The 22,118-nt window shown below is 32.6% G+C and overlaps 1 protein-coding gene across 1 annotated transcript; it reads left to right on the forward strand.

Annotated features, from left to right (window-relative positions):
- Window positions 1-631: 631 nt before the first annotated feature.
- LOC110656270 (uncharacterized) lies at window positions 632-11,183 on the forward strand. Its single transcript, XM_021812930.2, has 3 exons — window positions 632-921; window positions 2,127-3,990; window positions 9,152-11,183. The coding sequence occupies exons 1-3, from the start codon at window positions 848-850 to the stop codon at window positions 11,156-11,158; spliced, it is 3,945 nt and encodes a 1,314-aa protein (XP_021668622.2). The 5' UTR covers window positions 632-847; the 3' UTR covers window positions 11,159-11,183.
- Window positions 11,184-22,118: the final 10,935 nt, after the last annotated feature.

A 22,118-nucleotide genomic window follows, 5' to 3' on the forward strand; every position in this document is an offset into this window, starting at 1 on the left:
GGTGCGGTTAGGCTAGGACCACAACGAGCCAAGGCGTTCACTTTTCCACACTAGCTTGTGGCCCCTAGACACATGGCCACTTAAACAAACTTGAGGGCAAAACAGACCATTCACACGCATTAACCAACAAACGCAATTTATGGGCACTGTCGCCGTCACTGTGCTTAAATTTTTAAATAGGGAACCAGCGACCCCAAAAACTTCCAACTGCCTTGCACCGCAGCTGTTGTACCCTCAACAAATTACCGTTTTATCCTACCTGTCACGACTAATTTTTAAAGATATTTTTCCCATACTTGTATAACAAAATTCATAATTTAATCTTTTCATTTCTCACAAAAATAAATTAATCTTTAAATTATTTTTATTAATAAAAGTCTATATTAATTAATTACAATCAAAATAGTTAATTTAAATATAAAATTAAATTATTATAAATATTAAAATAATATAAATTAAATTATTATAAAAATTATAATAATTTTAATAATAATATATTTTTTTATCTGTATTCACGTACTCTATTTATTTATAAAAAAGGCACTTAAAGGAGAAGAATTGAGTGTTTTGGATATGGATTACGAGCGACTTGGGAGTAAATTAATACAGTAACCAACAACTCTGTTTTAAGGGGCAGTTTGGTAAATTCAACTGATACAGTATTCTTCTCTTTGGTACATGATTTTGTTTGGTTTCTGTTTTATTTGGCTTCTGGTGGCCATTCATTCGCTCATTATCAGCTGTGCTTGTTTTCTAAGCTTTTTCTTTTTCTAGGGCCCCTGAAGATCGAAAGCTGAAACTTTAAAAAAAGAGAAAAATCGCAGATGATTTCTCTGCTTTCTCAGATATGGAGTTCGATTCCTTGACTATCACAGCTCCGCAACAGCAACTGCAGCTGCTGCTCTCCATGTGCTTCCCCTGGTAACTCTATCACTCTCTCCATTTTCGATGTTTCCAAAACACCTGTTTTCGAAAGTCCCTTTTTCCTCCTCCTTCTTCTTTTTCTTCTTCTTCTTTACTCTTGTTTTTGCTTTGTCTTACCATATATTACGTTTTATTTAGTTATTTTCCTTGCATGTTCTTTTTGTTTCCTACTCTTCTTCAGCTATTCTTAAAACTATGATTGATGTTATTTGATTTTTTTTTTTTAATTTTGGGTTTTCGATTGCTTGCCTGTTTCTTTCTTATTGTTTCAAAAATGATCCTTTTTAGATACCGATGATTGGTTTGAGACACGATATGGAGCTTAGAACTGGTAGTTGATTTTATGATCAGCTTTGTAGTGGATGGACTTCGGTAGACAATCGATTTTATGACATTTCTGCAGTATCTGCTTTGGGGGGGCTTTTCCTTCTATTTAGTAATTGCTTTAAGGCTGTTTTTTAGTTAATATTTCAGGTTTAGCTTTAATTTATTAAAACAAGAATAGCTTCCAAATTTGTAGGAGCTAAAATAGGGCTTCATTTTTCCCCCTCTTGTTGAAGTGGGTAGATATTAATTTCATAGTGCAAATACTTTTGGGTGCGTTTCTTTATATTCTCGGATTTAGTGTTTAATGGAAAAATTGATTAGCTGCAATTAATTAGTTTTTTTTTTTAATTTAAAATTTGATGAAAACTATTAAAAATGGAAATTTTATTTAAAGTTTATGTGCCAGTGCAAAAAATGTTATTCCTACTTCTTATTTCCCATTTTGGTATTACGTTTGGCTCGCAAAAATATGAATTTTTTTTTCCTTTTTTGAATAATTAATTTTGCTTCCAAGTCTCTACATGATTATGTAATTTTGGTTCTACTTGGTTTCCGAGGAAATGGTGGAAAGTAGTCAAAATTGAGAAATTAAACTTTTCTGTGATTTCCTTATTCTTTTAGGTAAAAATAAGATTAAAGTGAACTTCTCTTTTGCAAGTGAGTTGATCACATTATTTTTGCAAGAGAGAAATTTACTTTACTCTTATTTTGGTTTCCTCGTTTTACTCTCTTTTTGTGTTCTCTTTACTAAATTTAATAGATCTTTTTAAGTTTGTTAATGTAGAATTTCTTGAATTGTAAATTGTTTTTGCTGGCTAGAGATAGTTTTAAGCCAACCTCACTTGTAATGCCATTTGATTTGGTGGTTTATTCAGGGGATTGTTTCACCAGGTAAAAGCATTCCATTTTTTTCTGGTTCTATCAAGTACCATTTTTTGCCTTGCTACATGTGGACCATGCTTGATGGATGGGGTGCAGAAATCCAAGGAGTATGATGGCTGTGGGGCCTGTGGAGATGATTGTGCTTTGGGTTTTCAAGATATTATTGTTGCTGATGCTAGATCAGGCTATGATGCAGGAAGTCCAGTGACTCACTTGAGTATCAAGAATATTTGTACCAATTCTCATTCATTCTGCTTTCCTTCAACATTGTCTGGTTTTCCATCTAAAGAGCACAAGCTCAAAGCTGAAGCTTTAGAAGTTTCTGGGAGTCCATCTGATAGTCTGTCTTTTGTGGGACCAACTCAGGGTAGCAAGGGGGCTAGTAACAGGAGCTGGTTTTCAGATTCTTGTATGTTTGAGTTATTAAATGGGAAGACTGTTTCTTGTTCTTTAAATTCCAAGGAGGGTGTCAATCAATTATCATCCATACAAAAGAGTAGTGCTAATCAAAATGATCTTTCTTCATGTAGAGATCCTTTACTAATTAAGAAGAGCACAACTTTTAGGTTGAACACAAACTCAGAGGTGACAAAATCTAGTCCACTTGACATTTCTTCATCACCCCATGTAGGAATTAGCCCTCCTGTACTTGATTGGGGACATAAACATTTGTATTTTCCCTCTGTAGCTTTCTTAACAGTAACTAATATATGTAATGACAGCATTTTACATGTTTATGAGCCATTTAGTACCAATTTACAGTTTTATCCCTGCAACTTTAGTGAGTTTTCTCTAGGACCTGGTGAAGTAGCTTCAGTTTGTTTTGTGTTTTTGCCAAGATGGCTGGGCTTGTCCTCCGCTCATTTGATCTTGCAGACAAGCTCTGGTGGTTTCCTGGTCCAGGTCAAAGGCTTTGCTTTGGAGTCCCCTTACAGGATTACTCCTGTTGTAAGCCTGGATGTTGCTTCTAGTGGACGGTTGATTAGGAATTTGTCTTTGTTTAATCCTTTCAATGAAAACCTTTGTGTTAAGGAAATAAGTGCATGGATTTTGGTTTCTCAAGGAAATATCTCCCATCACACTGAAGCATTCTGTAGTATTGAAAATTTTCAAGATTCTGACAGGACGAGCCTGCTGAGTGTTAAGGATTGGTTGGTTGTGAAGAGTGACCAAGTTGGTTTTCCATTGATGGCTATGAGACCTCATGAAAATTGGGATATTGGTCCTCATGACAGTGAAACTGTCATAGAGATAGACTTCTCATTTGAATCTGAAGCACAAATTGTTGGTTCTTTTTGTATTCAATTGCTAAGATCTTCTCAAGATAAGTCTGATACTGTTTTGGTTCCTCTTGAGATTTACCTGGATGGAAAAGTGGCATGTAATGATATTGCAAGTTCAGTTTCAGTTTCTCTTGAGGCTCTGGTATCACGTGATGCTAGTAACACTTTTGTTGCCATCTCTTTGAGAAATGAAGCTCCTCATGTTTTGAGTTTTGTCAGGATTAGTGAAGTTGCAGCAACAAAAGTTTTCCAGGTCAAGTACATGCAAGGCTTGCTACTCTTCCCAGGCACTGTTACACAAGTTGCTACAATTACTTGCACTCAGCTGCTTGTTGAATTCCATGATTCCTCACCTGAAATGTCCAATATTTATAAGAACTGCAAATTAGTTGTACAAACAAATGACTCTAGTAGTCCTCAAATTGAAATTCCTTGCCAAAACATAATCAATATTTGTTTGAGACATCAAAAGGGTTCATCCATTGGATTTGACCATCGATCTGAAAAGGCTGACTCTAGCAACAGAAGGTCAGGACCATTGGGCATTAGCACGCAGTTGCCTTCAAGAATCATGGTATGCTCATTCTTATCCTTTCTTTTTCCAATTTGCGGCATTCTTGATGCGTAATGTATCTTGATTGGTACTTGATTGATGCATTCTTTGGCTTAAAATTTTCTGCTTCTATTATAGGCTTGGAATTTCTCAATGTAAGTGGAAATGGATAGGGGAAATTGTAGAAAATTCTTGAGGTTTGACTAATTATACATTTTGGTCCTCCCATTTTTTTAATATTCCATACTTTAATAAGTTAGTTAAGAGATCAAAATATTGGTCCTGTATTGGCTTAAAGTGCACCAAGAATGGTCCAAAGCAGTGTATTTTGAAATGCTATTTAGGACTTTACAAGCAGGAATGCCTGCACTCTGCTGCAGGCATGTTCTAGCATGTAAACATCTTTGTTTCTCTCCATCTCTCAGTGCTTGATAATGTTTAGTAGTACATGAAAATATGAGACTTAATTCAAAATTGGCAATTCTCTTGTTCTTCTCCCCTTAAATTTAGTTTATGTGAAGTTGAACTTGTTATTAGTTGTATAACAAACTCGATTACCTGTGCTTTGCGGCGGGTTGACGTAACATTCCTCTTCAGCTCTATTTTCATTAAAATTTCATATAAATAAATTCTTAACTTTATATGAAAGCCTCCTTATAATGAATCAATTTTGAATGATTACGCTTTATTTTTTTATTAATATACTACTGTTATGTTTCATTATGCTTTTCTTTCTAGTAATGTTTTTAACTAACAATTTGATATTTTTTAATCAAATATTCAAGGTATTTTCTTTACATCAGAAAGAAAAGACGTTTAATAAAATATTCCAGTTTCATTCATATTAAAAATCTGAAAGATATTTCATCCAAAAGCCAATTTACTAATTAATTCATTGAAGGAAATTCACTTATGAAAGACGTAATTAAGATAAATTATTTAATTATATTAATTAAATAACAAAATATTTCATATTGTAAAAATAGTGAAAAGGTAATGAAGAATGAGAGTGAAGTAGTAAGTATATATAAAAAGGTAAAGATCACTGGAGCAATGTTGTACTATTTTAGGATCAGTAAAAGTGTCAGCTCTTTTAGTATATTGGTATAATAATAATTTAATTGAATTTTTTACTTGCTAGCTAAGTATTTTTTAAAATCCATTTTTAAACTTAAAAAGATCATCTATCAAAATGTGATAATATTAATTTCACGAAATAAAAATTAGTTAATTTTATGTCATCATAAATTAAATCAATTAATGGCCTTCAATTAGTGATAAATTAAATAATCACATGTAAAACTAAGAACATGTAAAAATCGAGATATTAAATCACATGATCACACATTTCAGCTTTTGCTCCTTTTGATGTAATATAATAAAAGAGAAGATAAATGGAAAAGATGGCAAAATGGTACTTTCATTGTTTTTAGAAATAATGAAAGTGTTTTCTCTTTTAGCTAGTAGATTAATATGATGATGGTGGCAAATTCAATTAAATTATTAATTCTTTATTTCATCAACGTTTGCAAAATCAGCATTAACTTAAATTTTTTATTTTTATTAGTTATATCACCAAATATCAATAAACTATTGATTATTTAAATTGTTTTATTCAATTGAATACTTATTTAATAGGTTGCATGTTTATTTAAAGTAAAATAATGATATAAGTATTAAAATTTTGAATTTATTATGAAAATTTTAAAGTTTTTAAATATTTATTGTATACAATACATTTGATATTGAGCTGGAAATTAGAATTTAAATGTATTCATATATCTGTTTGATTCAAATTCATTCTTTATAGTATCACATAATATCTGAATATTAATTTTGTTATTTGAACCGATTCTATTAATTGAATGTGACCTATGAAAATGGGTCAACACATTTTAATAGTGCTCGTAATTGACACTTCTTATAAAATGGATTAAATAAAATGGATTAAATTAGCGATATTAATTTGCTTTAAATTAAATAGACAATGACAGAAACTTTTAGAACAAATTACAATTTATAAATAATATAAAATAATTTTTTTGATTAAATTAACAAAAATAAATTACCTTTATACAAATTAAAGTATGAACAGAGAAAAGCTTTGTTATAAATAATTAATAAAAATACGATAAGTGCATTAAATAACTAATATATGTATATATATTTTAAAAATATTATATTATACATTTTAAGCAAAAAAATTTATTTATTTATATAAAAAAAGCTTTGGTTATGACATTTATTACAACATTACATTAAATGTTATATATCTACAATAAAATGTAATTATTATTAAAATACCAATTATACCTGTTCATCATGATCAGGACTTTCAGATTGGAGGGATATTTTCTTGAATCTTATAAATGATGCTTTTGCGTAGACATGTGAACACGCTCAAGTGCCAATGTCCAAAACCATAACTTGCTTGTTACTGCATCACGTGTTCATCCAATCAAAATAAAGAGAAAAGGGCGAAATGGCACTTTCATTGTTCTTAGGAACAGTGGAAGTGTCACCTATTTTACATGTATATAATAATAATAATGCACAAAATTATATCATCATGGACATATGTCTTAATAATATCATCACAGACATATGTCTTAATAATTAGATATTGGTTTAAAATTGATGCTCACTCATGACAAAATTCTTTGGTTTATCCACGTTTCTCTATTTAAGTACTCCACTTCTACTGATGCATGTGAATGCATCTTCATTGACTCTTTCGAAACTTGCCTTAAAAACTCCTTGAAATTTCCCTATCAAATCCATGCTTGTGTTACACCATTTTTTTTCATTGATTCCTTGATTAAGCATTCAACTTCATGTTTAACACCTATAGCAATTTGTTTGAAATGATAGATATGCTTGAGCTTCACTTTTTTTTTTTTTTTTTTTGTGCTCAAGTTGTGAGTAAGAGTTCTTCAGAACTTTATTTCAAGTTAATAGGAGCATAGTTGAAAACGACAACTTCACTCTTTTTGTTTATAACACAAACAACACACTTTATTTTTCCTATATTTTCAGGAGCTGTTTAAAGGGTAAAATGGAAATCAGCTCTTTATAATCTTATTCTGAACTTAGTCCTTGACGTTCCATTTCCAAGATGCTTATGATCCCTATTTAGTTCTTTATTAGAGATATACTTTGAAATTGCTTCATGTGGGATATATCTGTTAAGTTATCTCTGTAAGAGAGCTATACACAACCCAAGTGTATTTTGTATGTATCAAAAAGAGGAAACAAATGAAATAAATTTCTGATAAATTGCAGAAAATAAAATAAGAATAATTACTCTGATTCTTTTGTTTTGGCTTGAAAATAAACGTGGCTATATATTTTCATACCTGTTTTGACGGCTTAATAATTAGTATGCGTTGTGTGTTAAAGCAAAACCTTTCACGGATCATTAAGAAACAACCTAATTGTTACTTCTTGAAATGTTTGGGGGTAACTTTGTCTATTTTGAAAGTTATGGCATTAAATTCTGTAATGAGGTTTTGTGTTGGCATTCAAATGTATTTTATCCTAAATTTATGTCTGATTTAGGCATTAGAACATGGGATTTTATTTAGTGGGGGTCTTATGCAATTTTAGAATCTAGGTTAAATTGAAGGGAAAATCCTAAAGGACAACAATTCAAATTCAACCAGGCAACAAGTGTTGGGTGTTGAAGAAACATCATGTAAACAAAATTAAGGTGATAGGGATGAGAATGATTGTGTGGAAATATGATAGATGACTGTATAAATGCAGGCATAGGAAGGTAAAAGTGATGACCACTGAAAAGAAGTTAAGAGAAGGGCCGCTGAGATGATTTGGGCATGTCCATCATAGATCACCAAATGCTCTGATACGCAAGGTTGAGCATTCTGAAGTTGCAGGGGAGAAAAAATGATTTACTTTCAGGATGATTTGGGGTGAAGTTGCAAAATAAAATTTAGTAGATCTAGACTTTTTACCCTAAACTATATGGGATGGGTAAAATGGTTCATTTAGCTGATCCCGACTAAACTCGAATTAAGGCTTAGTTTGAGTCAGAATATAGGGTTTTAAAGATTTCTGTTGAGCAATTTTGAATTTTTGTTGAGACTTGTGCACTAATGGGGGAAGTGATTATCTGAAGTGGAAGTCTATTCAGCAATTAGGACAAGGCTTATTAGACTGAACTAATCATAATCATCATCCAAACCCATGAGGTTATGAGCTTTTGATACTTGAACATAACAGTATTTGTGTGAAAGATTAGAAAACCATACATTTGGTAACTCTTTGCCACAACAAGGAGCTAACAATGATAAGTTATAGGAAACTGTGATGACAATGAACTTTTTCTAATTTTTACTGGTTTTAAGTAGAATAGTGAATTATTTTCATTGGTTGTCAAGATTTTAACTGTTAAAACTAGGAAAACTTTTCGCATAGTCAATAACGTACTGATTCCCCTCAAGTATATAAAAGGATGTGATTATACCAATGAGAATTTTCTTTTACTGTTCTTATTTTTGCTGTCTTCAATGCCTTGCGCTGTTTGATGTACATTTGTTCTTCTACCAAGGACTGGTCCCTCCTTTAAATCCTTTTGTTCATTGATGGACATTACCACTCTGCCCCTTACCCCTTAGAATTATTAAATATAAGAATTAAAGAAGGAAAAAGGATGGGAAAAAAAATTATATTTTTGTTTGAGAGAGTAATGCATTATTGGTAGATAAAAAAAGTGGTTTTATCAATACTACTTTAGAAAAATTTGTAGTTTTGTTAGAGAGAGTAATGCATTATTAGTAGATAACTGTTTTGGTGGTTCCCCATGTATCTAGTGCTATTATTCAACCAAATTACTGGAATTTTGGAAACATAATCTCTCCCTTGGTAGACACATGCAAATGCAGACACACACAAGGGTGTGCATAAACTAAATGCAATTAGTGCATGCTTCTGAATGTGTGTTCATCTGCCTGTATATGTGTCCTCTCAGATGCATGCAAGGGTGCATGTCCCTTATGTGATGTGTGTAGTGGTTCCGCGATGATCTGCAACTTGAATCTCAATATTTGCATGCTATCAGTCAATTTCTTAATCTCTTCTTCCCCTTCTCATTTGACTGCTTCATGATATTTTGGAATCTATGTGTGTATGATAACTAGCATGATGCTATGGATTTATATTGAAGGCATTGGAGACTGTAGAAGCAGATGAACTTGTTCTGGAGAACTGGAAATCTCATGGTACCAAAAGCAGCATGTCTGTGCTTGATGATCATGAAGTACTTTTCCCAATGGTTCAGGTAGGAACTCAACATTCTAAGTGGATCACCGTAAAGAATCCTAGTGATCACCTGGTCGTAATGCAGCTCCTCCTTAACTCAGGAGAAATTATTGATGAATGCAGGGGCACAGATGGTTTTGTACAGCCCCTTTCATCAAGTAGTTTGGTTCATAATGAGTTCAATACAACTAGTTATGGGTTCTCAATGCCAGAGGGTGCACGAAGAGAGGCCTATGTTCATCCTTACGGAAAAGCATCTTTTGGGCCAATTTTCTTTCGTCCTTCAAATAGATGTCAGTGGATAAGTTCTGCCCTGATAAGGAACAATCTTTCTGGTGTAGAGTGGTTATCTTTGAAGGGAGTTGGAGGATCACTTTCCCTTGTCCTGCTTGAGGGGTCTGAGCCTATTCAGAGCATAGAATTTAACCTTAACTTGTCATTTCCCCTAAATATTTCTCCTCCAGACCTGGTATCTCACGTGGAAGAGACCACTTATGCTTGTTCTCAGCCACTGTCAAAAGAGCTGTATGCCAAAAACACAGGAGACTTGCCTCTTGAGGTGAAAAGCATTCAAGTTTCTGGAACAGAGTGTGGGTTGGATGGGTTTACGGTTCATAATTGTAATGGTTTTTCGCTTAAACCAGGCGAGTCAACAAAACTTCTGATATCATACCAGTCTGATTTTTATGCGGCAATGTTACAAAGAGATCTCAAACTGACCTTGAGTAATGGAATTTTTGTGATACCCATGAAGGCAAGTTTCCCTTTATACACATTCAATCTTTGCAGGAAATCAGTATTCTGGATGCGATTGAAGAAATTCTCTGCAGTGGTGTTTCTTTCTGCTTCTTTGATGTTCCTGATCTTTCGTTGCATATTTCCCCAATTGACCAATACTACAGTGAGAAGTTCAGGTAAGTCAGCTTGCTTGGATCTTAATCAGAAAACCAACAAGTCATCTGTGCCTGCTGAAATGGATGGTTTGTTAAGATCAGTTGCAGAAGGCAAAACCTCAAAGCAGGCGGCTGGTTATAGATATCCTGATAGTCAACGTGGAGGCCCAGACCATGGGATAACTGTTGAGAATGGGATGCCAACTCTTGAAAATCACAAAGCAGTGCAATCTTTGCTTTCAAAATCTGTAGCAGTTGAGAATTCTTATGCTCTTGAAGCTTCCCAACCTTATAACCTTACTGTCAGGATTGGAAAAGAGAACGGAAGAAGGCGAAGGAAGAAAAGGGGTGTTGCTGCAGGTTTAACAGGACTGTTTGAAGTCTCAAGTAGTCAAAGTGGGAATTCCACACCTTCATCCCCTCTATCTCCTGTAACAAATGCGACTCCTAAGCGTACTTGGTCACCATCTCCTGACATGGACCCTAATGAGGCAAGAAATCCATTTGTTCAAGTGGCTGAACAACAGGGTGAGCAGGTTCAAGTGGCTGAATCTACTTCCAAGGCATCTGTATTGGAGCCCAAGGTTTCTTTAAAATGGTGCAGTACTAATTGCTTCTCTTCTATTCCAGGGGAACTCTTAGTGCCAAGAAAAACTAATGGCAAACCTGTTTCGTTGCCTTCTGCCACTTTTCCTTCTGGTGATAGCGCTGTCCCCAATCTGCTGTACTCTTCTTCTCCAGCTTCAAAATCTACAATTGCTCCTCATGTTCGAGCTCCTGGGCCCAAACTTCATAACCAGAAAAAAGTAGAAGAAAAGGTAGGGGACGAATATAGGTATGATATCTGGGGTGACCATTTTTCTGGACTCCATTTAATAAGTAGTTCAAAGGATGTAACAACCATGGAAACTGTAAAGACAGAAAACAATTCCAATAGCTTCTTTGTAAGGGGTCCACAGGCCCTTGTGACAAATTCTGCACCAAAATATGTGAATTGCGATCAAGAAGAGGAGGAATGATAATTTCACCAAATAATTTTAAATATCTTTGTGCCTCCATATATTTATATAACTTGCTTTTTTTTAAGGTTCAAAAAGTTTTCTTCAATCTCTAACGATGTGAGACATTGCAACTTTTTATGCGCATGTGTGGTGTATACTGTAAATGATTGCTTTCGAACTTTCTGTTGCAAATTCTATTGAAAGAGTTACCTAAATATTGTTTTTTTTTTTTTTTTTTTTCATTCTTGCATGAAAATAGTTACCTAAAATTTTGTGTTGGCCTGCTAGTCTCTTACAAGAAAAATATTTGTCATTTTCTTTAGTTGGTGACAGTAGTTACTCTTCTTGTTATTTACAATAAAATGATTCAGAGGGGAAAATAGAAAGCAATTGTTACAAATTATATAACTATTCCATCTTTAGCAAGCCTGATCCATTGCTGCTAAATTACTAAACTACTCAAGGAATACTTACGCTTCTTAGTGTTTCAATATTTTATTATGCGTGTGAGAAATGCTGCCCTTCAGAAAATATGCCTATTTCCAGTGTATTTTCTTTTACTGAGCAACTTGTGAATATTGCAATTGATCATTTATTGCACAGGAGTAAGCATCAGAAGACTTGTTATCATTTAACTTTTGTTTGTTGAGTTTGTTGTTGGTATGGTGACTCTTCATTTTTAATCTGTTCAAAGCTGACTGCTGTTCTTGAACAGTTCAAAGAACATATTGAAGTTGAGATGATCTAATGTGCTGGTGCTGGTACTGGTTGAAGAGGATGTAAAATGAGACCTCAAATCTAGTTTATGAATTTAGAGTTACGTTTTTGTTTATAAGTGCATTTGTATGTGATGCTATAGTCATGAAGAAGGTTTACTTGTGGTGTGGAGATGATGGAAAGCAACATGAAAACTTTCTATGATCTTTGAAAAATCTAGTATTTCTTTTGGTCAAGCTTTACCGGTCTGAAATAACCCTATCCATAATGAAGCTTTGGAGTGGTGGAGCTATTGACAACCAGGATTTATATGCTACAACTGCATGTAGGAGGTATTATATTATCTAGTATTTACATGGGTTGCTAAAGCTATATTTGTGTGGACATGCTTGTTTATATATGAATCCAAGACATGTCAATGATTCATTTTATTTTAAGAAGAGAATATCTTGTGGATAATGTAGTTACTTTTGAACTGTTGATGCGTGTAGCTCTAATTAAATTAAAAGGCCTGAAAGGATCGTATTACAGTTAAGACAGTTGTTGGTCCATAAAAATGTTTGATTTTGACCACAGAGAAGCGGCCAACACCCAACAACAATTGGCGAGCAGTATTGCAAATAATGATTATTAATTATTTAGGTACTCTCTTCTGGGTTTGTTTCTCTCTAATCAAACCAAAGGTATAACCAAGCCTATCTTATTCCAATTATCATCACTAATTGGTGGGTTGTGGTCTCATTTAGGATTGAGCATTCGGTTTAAATCGAACTGAATTAAATTGAATCAAACCGAATTTAATTATGAAAATTGAATTATATATTTTAAAAATCGAATCGAAACGAAATTGATGAAAAATCAAATTGAATCGCTCTATTTTGATTTGGTTTAAATTAATTGGTTTTTATTTTTGATTATTTTTTAATTTAGACTTAATTTTCAAGTTATTTGCTCTAATTTTAATGAACCTAATATATATATATATATATATATATATATATATATAATTCATAAATTTTTCATAAAAATAAATCAATTCAAAAATTGATTCAATTCGATTTGAATATATAAAATTACTATTCGGTTCGGTTCGGTTTAATTAATTTTTTTCTCTTCAAAACTGAACTGAATCAAAATAATCAAAATTTTTATAATATAAAATTGAACCGAACCGATTAAATTTTAAAATCAAAATATTTAAATCGAAATGATTTAATTCGATTCGATTTTTCAATTTGAACTGAAATCTGCTCGCCCTAGTCTCATTTTGTGTTATTTTAATGCAATCTTTTCTTCTGATGTGCATATTTGGTTGGATTTTCAGTTCACAGATAATTAATATGTATTAGAAGTGGTCCAATTAATCTTTTAGTGTCCGGTGGACCACATCATCATTTACAGCAAATGAGGACCGTCTCGTCATCCTTTTCCCTTGGGAGTTCCTCTTTATAAGGCTAACAAAGGCATACAAAACAGAAGTGGGATGGCTGCTTTCTTGTACACTAAATTCTCTTTTAGATCATATTAATGGTAACATGATCATTTATTGTAATCGTTGGGCTAATAATTCAGAGGTCAAATGTTTGCCTAGAAGGTGACAATCCTCACTATCTCTTTATGAATTTTTAAGAAATATAAAAAAAATGGTCATTTATTGTAATTATATATTAAATAAAAATGGCCTAAATTAATTAAATAAATTATATATAATAAGGGCACAGAAGAAAGAAGACTTCAGATTGGATCATTACAAGGTCTTTGTTTCCATATAAGCCACACACGCACGAAGAACCAATTATTGGGCATGCCAGACTTGCTTGCAGATCTCAACTGGGACTACATCGGGACACTTAGCCTTACATTTTATTTTTACTCCAGGACGCCCTTTTTTTTTTTTTGTCGGAGGTAGACAAACACATATATGGCTATGGCAGTTTTAACAAAATCCTTAATCCTATATAAATCACATATACATGCTGTCCACAATGCATGCTGTCCACAACTGATGTAAAATCCGAAGGATCTTTGACAAAAAAAAAAAAAAAACTATAAAATTTGTGAAACGGGAATAATTGGATTGAGCCCAAGTGACAATTTGTTATGGATTTTGGTAGGACTTTAATCTTATTGAGTAGGATAAATTATACTAACCCTCTCTCGGTTATTTCATTTCAATTATTTAATTTTAATTTAGTAAAAGAAAATTCAACTTTAGCTTATGCAAATTTAATACGTTTTCACATTAAATTAATTAATAATTATTATCGATAAAATTATTTTATTTTAATTAAATTATTAATTATATATATTATTTATTATTAATTAATTTTAACAATCTGAAAATAATAATAATAATAATAATAATAATAATAATAATAATAATAATAATAATGTTAATGTTAATGTTATAATGTTAATCTCTCTCTCTCTATATATATATATTCACAAGAAAATTACTTAGTTTTTTGGTTTTTACTTTGAACATAAATTTTTTTTAACTCATTTTCTTAGGTATTCAAATATTAGAATATGTAAAAAATATTTTTCTGCAAAAATAAACGAAGCCTACGTATATAGACCATCTAATTAAATTACATATATGCTCAACTCAACTCAACTAAGCCTTTATCCCAAAAATTTGAAGTCGGCTATATGGATTCTTTTTCTCCACTCTAAATGATTTTGGGTTAAATCCTCGGAAATGTGTAATGCTTCTCGGTCATGTTGTACTACTCTCCTCCAAGTCAGTTTAGGTCTATCCCTTCTTTTCTTTCTATCCTCTACCCTAATGTGCTCTACTTGTCTAACTGGAACATCCGTATGTTTACGCTTCACATGACCAAACTACCTCAATCTCCCTTCTCTCAACTTATCCTCAATTTGTACCACTCCTACATCTAATACTCTCATTACAGACTTTATCTAATCTAGTATAGCCACTCATTCACCTTAACATTCTCATCTCCGCAACTCTTATCTTAGACACATACAACTCCTTCAGTGCCCAACACTCACTACCATTTAACATGGCCGGTCGTATGGCTGTACGATAAAATTTTCCTTTCAACTTATTAGGAATCTTGTGATCACATAAAACTCCATGGCACGTCTTCACTTCAACCATCTGGCTTTAATCCTATGACTAACATCCTCCTCACATCCCCCATCTACTTGAAGGACTGAGCCGAGATATATAAAGTGATTACTTTGGGATAATATCACTCCATCCAAATTAACTACTTCCCTATCACCAGTTTGGCCTTCACTGAACTTGCAATGCATGTATTCTATCTTCGTTCTACTTAACTTAAAGCCCTTTGACTCTAGAGTACTTCTTCAAAGCTCTAGTTTTCTGTTAACTTCTTCTTGCGTCTCATCTATCAGATTTATATCATCTGCAAACATCATGCACCAAGGGATACTCTCTTGTATATGTTTCATTAATTCATCTAAAATTAATGTAAAAAAGTAAGGGCTTACAGTTGAACCTTAGTGTAATCCAACTGAGATAGAAAATCTTTTGTGTCCCCTCCCACTGTGCGCACAATAGTAGTTGCTCCTTCATACATGTCTTTCAATACTTGTATGTACCTAATAGATACCCACTTTTATTCTAACACTCTCCATAAGACATCTCTTGGAATACTATCATAAGCCTTCTCCAAATGTGTAAATCTTTCCTCGCATCTTTATATTTCTGCATCAAGCTTCTGATGAGAAAGATCGCTCCCATAGTTGAATGACCAGGCATAAAGCCAAATTGATTGAGAGAGATAGAAGTATCATGACGTAGTCAATGTTCCACGACTCTCTCCCACAACTTCATAGTATGGCTCATGAGTTTAATTCTCCTATAGTTGGAGCAACTCTGTATATCTCCCTTATTTTTAAAAATAGGTACTAAAATACTCCTCCTCCATTCATCAGGCATTTTCTTTGAATTTAGAATCTTATTAAACAATTTAGTTAACCATGCCACTTCCATATCTCTCAAACACTTCCACACTTCAATTGGTATTCCATCGGGTCTACAGGCTTTACCCACTTTCATTCTCTTAAGTGCTTCCTTTACTTTTAAAGATCTAATCCTTCTAGTATAATTCACATTCTTTTCTATTGATCTATAGTCTATATTCACGTTATTATCATTTTGACTATTATTACAGAGATTATCAAAATAATTTCTCCATCTTTCTTTAATGTCCTCATCTTTCACCAACACTTTTCCTTCTTTATCCTTAATGCACCCAACTTGATTGAGATCTTGACATTTCTTTTCTCTCCTCTTTGCTAATCTATAAATATCTTTCTCCCATTCTTTAGTTTTAAGTTTCTCATATAACTTTTTAAAGGCTTGCGCTCTTGCTTAACTAACTACCTTTTTTGCTTCTTTCTTTACTATATTGTACTGTTCATATGCCTCATTATTATCACACTTAGGTAATTTCTTATACCATTCTCTCTTTCTCTTCACTGCCTTTTGTACTTCCTTATTCCACTACCATCTCTCTTTTGAGGGTGGTCCATGTCCTCTATACTCTCTAAGTATTTTTCTAGCTACTTCTCTAATCTTTGATACCATCTGTATCCATATATCATGGCCTTCATATCCAACTTCCATGCTTCGGACTCAATAAGCTCATTTTTGAACTTTATTTGCTTTACTACTTTTGAACTCCCACCACTTTGTTCGAGCTACACTATTTCTTCTAACCTTACTTGAATTATTTCTAAACTTGACATCCAAGACCACTAACCGATGTTGACTTATTACAGCCTCTCCCGGAATGACCTTACAATCCTTGCATAGAGCTCTATTTGTCTGCCTGGTTAAGAAGAAGTCAATTTGGTTTCTATGTTTCCCACTTTTGAAAGTCACTAAATGTGACTCTCTTTTTATAAAGTAGGTATTTGCTAGTATTAGGTCGTATGCCATAGCAAAATCCAGAATGCTTTTTCCCTCCTCTTTTCGGTTGCCAAATCCAAAACTTCCATGAACATTCTCATAGCCTTGCATATTAATTCGTACATATCTATTCAAATCGCCACCGATGAAAATATTCTCTTCATTCAGTATGCTTTGCATTAAATCTAAATTACATATATGTTAAATTTGAAAATTTTACCTTAATAATCATAAGAATGAATTCTAGTTAAGAATTGGTTCATATTCCTAATTATGATAATGTAATTGTAGGTACTCTCTCAATTGGGTATTATTGTATTAAACATATGGTGGCATTAATGCAAGAATGAAGAGGAAATGGGAAATTATAGAAAGGTGAGCAAAGGTGGTGGAGATTAGTAACTAATTCTTTTCTAAACTCAAATAAAATGTCTGATGAATGGAGGAGGAGTATTTTAGTACCTATTTTTAAAAATAAGGAAGACATACAGAGTTGCTCAAACTATAGAGGAGTTAAACTCATAAGCCATGCTATGAAGTTATGGGAGAGAGTTGTGGAACATCGACTACGTCATGATACTTCTATCTCTCCCAATCAATTTGACTTCATGCCCAGTCGTTCAACTATGGAAGTGATCTTTCTCATTAGAAGCTTGATGCAAAAATATAGAGATGTGAAGAAAGATCTACACATGATTTTTATCGATTTGGAGAAGGCTTATGATAGTATTCCAAGAGATGTCTTATGGAGAGTGTTAGAACAAAAAAGGGTATCTATTAGGTACATACAAGTGTTGAAAGATATGTATGAAGGAGCAACTACTATTGTGCGCACAGTGGGAGGGGACACTGTAACACCCCTCACCCGTCTACAGTATAGTCGAGCAAGGTTCGGTGCCGGAGTACCCTATCCTATCTTGTAATGTACAATATTAATTTAATTATCTATTTAATTATATTATCTTACATGTAGAAATTTTTTTTTTTTATCTTATTTCATTTTTATGGAGACCCAGACAGAGTCTCCTCTGTTTTATTAGTGCATGGCGGATTTTCTTATTTACTTGTTAAACAGTCCATATTCATTTCATGTGATCATAATACTCATAATCATTTCAAATAAATAAAATACTTTATTTCATTCATATAAAATCAAATACAATAGTTACAATTTTATTTACAATCACAAAATGATTTACATCATTTAATTACATACAATAACCAAAATGTAAAATTTAACTATACATGAGCCCTACCAAAATAACAGTCTGAGGTGACAATCTATACTGCAGCAGATCTGATCAAAGTCCTATCTAAGCTCTACTACAGTTGCTGGTGATCTCCTGTACCTATGCGATGGAAAAACTAACGCGCTAAGCATAACGCTGAGTGGTGCATAAATTGAAATAAAAATAACTAAATAATTGAAATATTTATTTCACGTATAACTTTATAAGGAAATATAAATTTCATGAGTTTATAGTCTTTTACATGTTTATAGAACTTTGGTAGCAAATTAAGTTAATCAGGATCTTTTCTGTTCATTTATTCCATGTGCAGTCTTATTACTTTTATTTGTGATCTCTTCATGTAATTATTTAAAAGTTAAGGTTTATTACTGATATCTGTGCCCAAGTAACCTATAACAAACTATAAAGACTGGATACACGAGAGTATACTAGTTAAACATCCGTATGTCTAACATGTATACATTTGTCATGTCAGGCACAAGGCCAGCGGGCAGGCATGAAGCCAGTAATACAATTAGGCACAATAGCCAATGGGCATGCATAAAGCCTGTAGAACAATCATATCAGACATATATTGTCTATCAATGATTATTTCTGTGGGCAGTACTGCAATTGTAGTCCCTAATTGGTATATCTGTCACACTCTACTCCTCGTAAGATGTAACATGATCCCGTAATACACCTAATGAACCACCGAACTTCGCCTACCGGTAACCCATTAAATATACTACAAGGGATTTTGAAACAATTTCCGTTCATTTTTAAATTGGTGGGTAATTTTTTCAATGATATTAAAAAAACCTTTATTTAAAGTCCAAATATAAATCAAATTTTTAGATATTTAAAATCTCCGTAATTTTTACAAAATTTTCTGTAGAGTGCTGTCTGTATTTTGAGAAAACAGTTCTTCAAAACCTGAAAAGAAAGACACTCCTAATATTTTTCTCAACCACAACTCCATTATTCAATTTCATTTCACAAATCAGCACAAGCAACTCAATACACAGTTTAAATTAAATCAAACATTGAAACATCTCATTAAGGTAATAAAATTAATATCTACATTCATGAGAGGATTAAAAATTTAGTAGTTCAAAACTTTATAAGTACATAAAATCTCAAGATAACCTTATAATAATTTGTATTTGATTACAATCCAAAAATATATTACAAAAGAGTTGGTACAACTGCTCAAATGAAATTACATACATATAATTACAGAATTACATCAAAATTTAATGCACAAAGGTATACCTATGATATATCTGAAGATAGTCTTACTGCGTCTTTCAGTAATTTCGCTCATCTGCTTTATATTTCCTTTCACCTGCGACAGCATACAAAGCTATCGCTGAGTGGTGAACTCAGTGGTGCACAAACTAATAATTTAAAACTTAACACAATTTATGTTTTGACAACTCATAACAAATAAAAATTTAAAATTTCTAAATCCTTCAAAATTCATGACATTCAAAAATTAATATTTTCATTCATGCAAATTATTCATTTGAATAACATTTTGATCAAATACTAACTATTTATCTACATTTCTTTTAAATCATGAAACAATACAAAAATTTTGAATCATTGACAAATTATTTATTTCAACCACATTTTATCAAACTATGCATAATTTAAAGGGCGTTGCCAACAATTCACACAGTTGGACCCATGACACAAAATTCATAATAGATGCTGTATTATTCACCACGATATTTTAAACTCTCCCAATAACGAGGCTAAAAGGGATGAACAAAGACTAGCTACTATATATGAGTACTCATCTAAACTCTTCCCCAACTGGCAAGCCAGAGAGGAAGGAATTCACCCCATCTAGTGGAGGAGATATCTCACTAGACAAGCTAATGGAATTCAAAACATATTGCCATGTCAACTGTGGTTTCAAATCATATTCAAAACAATTTCTATTTACAAAAGTGTTTACAAACCATTAACATATTTAATCATTATAAATTCATGCTCAAGGTTGGCAACACATCAAACTTAAAATTTACAATCCTCAAAACCATGCAATAAATTCTTAAATGCATAAGAAAATTTATATTTAATTTATATAATTTCATTCAATAAGTTAACATTCTTAACACAACAAAAATCATAAATCATACAATAAACTTGTTCAAATCAAGTTGGAAGTGAAAAATAACAAAAGAGTTAGTTATGCACAAACCTCTTATCTAGACTTGTCTTGATTCAATTCCTTCTCCTTCCTTGGAGGGCTCCTTTCCCACTAAAACACATAACTAGAGTGTTTCAATATCTATTCAATTTATTTCTAATAAATAAATTCAATAATTAAATTTTTGTACACTTAATTTATCCCATAAAATTGAGTCCTTTGCACTTAGTGTAATTGTGGTTACTATTCATTTGACAATTTGGTCAAAATATTGACTTTTTCATACTAATTAGATATGCTAATCTAATTATACCCACATACCACATTTTGAGTCATATTTTTTATTGGCATTGATTGCCAAATTCAATTCAAAGCCTATTAGGGTTAAATATCAAAATTTTAATTTTGGGTTACTTGTTTGTACTATTCCATTGGTCTATCTACAGTGGAAATTTGGCTAAATGTCCCTCATCAAAGTTGTTCCTTATTATTTTATCTTTAATTTCCTTTTTGAATCACTCCATTTAAAGTTTTATAGCCCAAGATATGGCCATTTGAACATGGCTGGCCGGATTGGTCTAACCCAGATTTTTGGGCACCTACTTTGGTTCTGGCAGTTTTGGACCACTAACTTTAGGTGACAAAATGACTGGGTTATGAGCAGAATTTGGGTTGGTTTCTTCATGAAAGTTGTAGTGCTATGTCATACCTTTCCAATGCCACAAAAATCAGGTCATTTGGATCTGTATAGGCCAAGTTATGGCCAAATGAACAAACACTATTCATTTAGTCATTTTAGTACAGTGGTAGTGCATTACACCCGGGTTTGACCTAATTGTTCACTATCCTAATGTCATTTTCTGGGCATGGTTCCTAAATGAAAAATGTGCCATTATGTGTCTATTTTCATTCTCAATTGGCGTCACACTAATTGGAATGGTAAATTTTCAGTTTTAGTCCCTGAAAGGGACCTAGGTCAAGCTGCCAGAATAGTGACCCTAACCAATCCGAATTGCAATTTCATTCTACCAATTCAAACACACCACAAATGGTCCCAATTGACCATTTTTAACCTCAATTAAGGTCATTTGCATCAATTGACAATTTCCTCCAATTTTTCTTCCAAACTTCAAAGTTCAAGAACCCTAAATTTTTGAAATCAATCAATTCACTTTAAATTCAATGTATAATTCACTTAATCCACCTCAAGTAAGCTTAATCTCACGTCCAATTTAACTTAAGCATACTAAACCCTAATCCTCTAGAGTTGACCGAAATTTACACTTCTTCAAATTCTTTATAATTACTTTCATTTCTTACTTATTTGATTACATCTACACTAGTTTACAAGGCATACATACAAAATAAAGTGTAATAGTTACTAACCTTTCTTTGATTTTCACCTCTTCAATTTCCTCTCTTTTCTTCCTTTCTTTTCTTCCTCAATCTCCTTGCCTAGTGTAGATTGGAAGTTTTTTGAGGGTTTAGGGTTAGAATTTATGGGACAAAACTAAGTTATAAAGCTTAAAAAGCTTGTTAATGGAGGAAACCATGGGAAGAGAGAGGTTTGGAGAATTTGGCCGGCTGGAGGTGGAAGAAGGAATGAATATTTTCTTTTAATTTTTTGTATTTTTATGTCTAAATGAGTTGAATTTGACTTGGTCAAAAAAATTGGATAATTAAAATTTAATTTGACATCAGGGTGAGGTCACCAAAATGATGTAATAATCCATTTCTTTTCCCTTTTTCTTTTTCTTTAAATTTTCCTATAGTTCTTTAATTTAATTGTCGATTTTGAAATTTTCATTTCTCCTATTTTATTGGACAGTTAGGTCAGGAGTCACTTCTACAGGTGAATTGGCCAAACTGTCGCTCGCCGGATTTATCTGATTTGCAAATAATCCGGTATTTCTTCCAGAGTACTGACCTAATTATTTGATCTACTTATCAACTCTTTTCTGTGAT

Source organism: Hevea brasiliensis, chromosome 10 (genome assembly GCF_030052815.1).
Source record: "Hevea brasiliensis isolate MT/VB/25A 57/8 chromosome 10, ASM3005281v1, whole genome shotgun sequence".
Classification (NCBI taxonomy): domain Eukaryota; kingdom Viridiplantae; phylum Streptophyta; class Magnoliopsida; order Malpighiales; family Euphorbiaceae; genus Hevea; species Hevea brasiliensis.

What these genes read in the sequence shown, in the direction of transcription:
- LOC110656270 (XM_021812930.2), top strand. Translation starts at nt 848, where the DNA reads ATGGAGTTCGATTCCTTGACTATCACAGCTCCGCAACAGCAACTGCAG. An exon ending in CTCTCCATGTGCTTCCCCTG is followed by an intron (nt 922 to 2,126) that starts GTAACTCTATCA and finishes TGGTTTATTCAG; the next exon opens with GGGATTGTTTCACCAGGTAA. An exon ending in AGTTGCCTTCAAGAATCATG is followed by an intron (nt 3,991 to 9,151) that starts GTATGCTCATTC and finishes TTTATATTGAAG; the next exon opens with GCATTGGAGACTGTAGAAGC.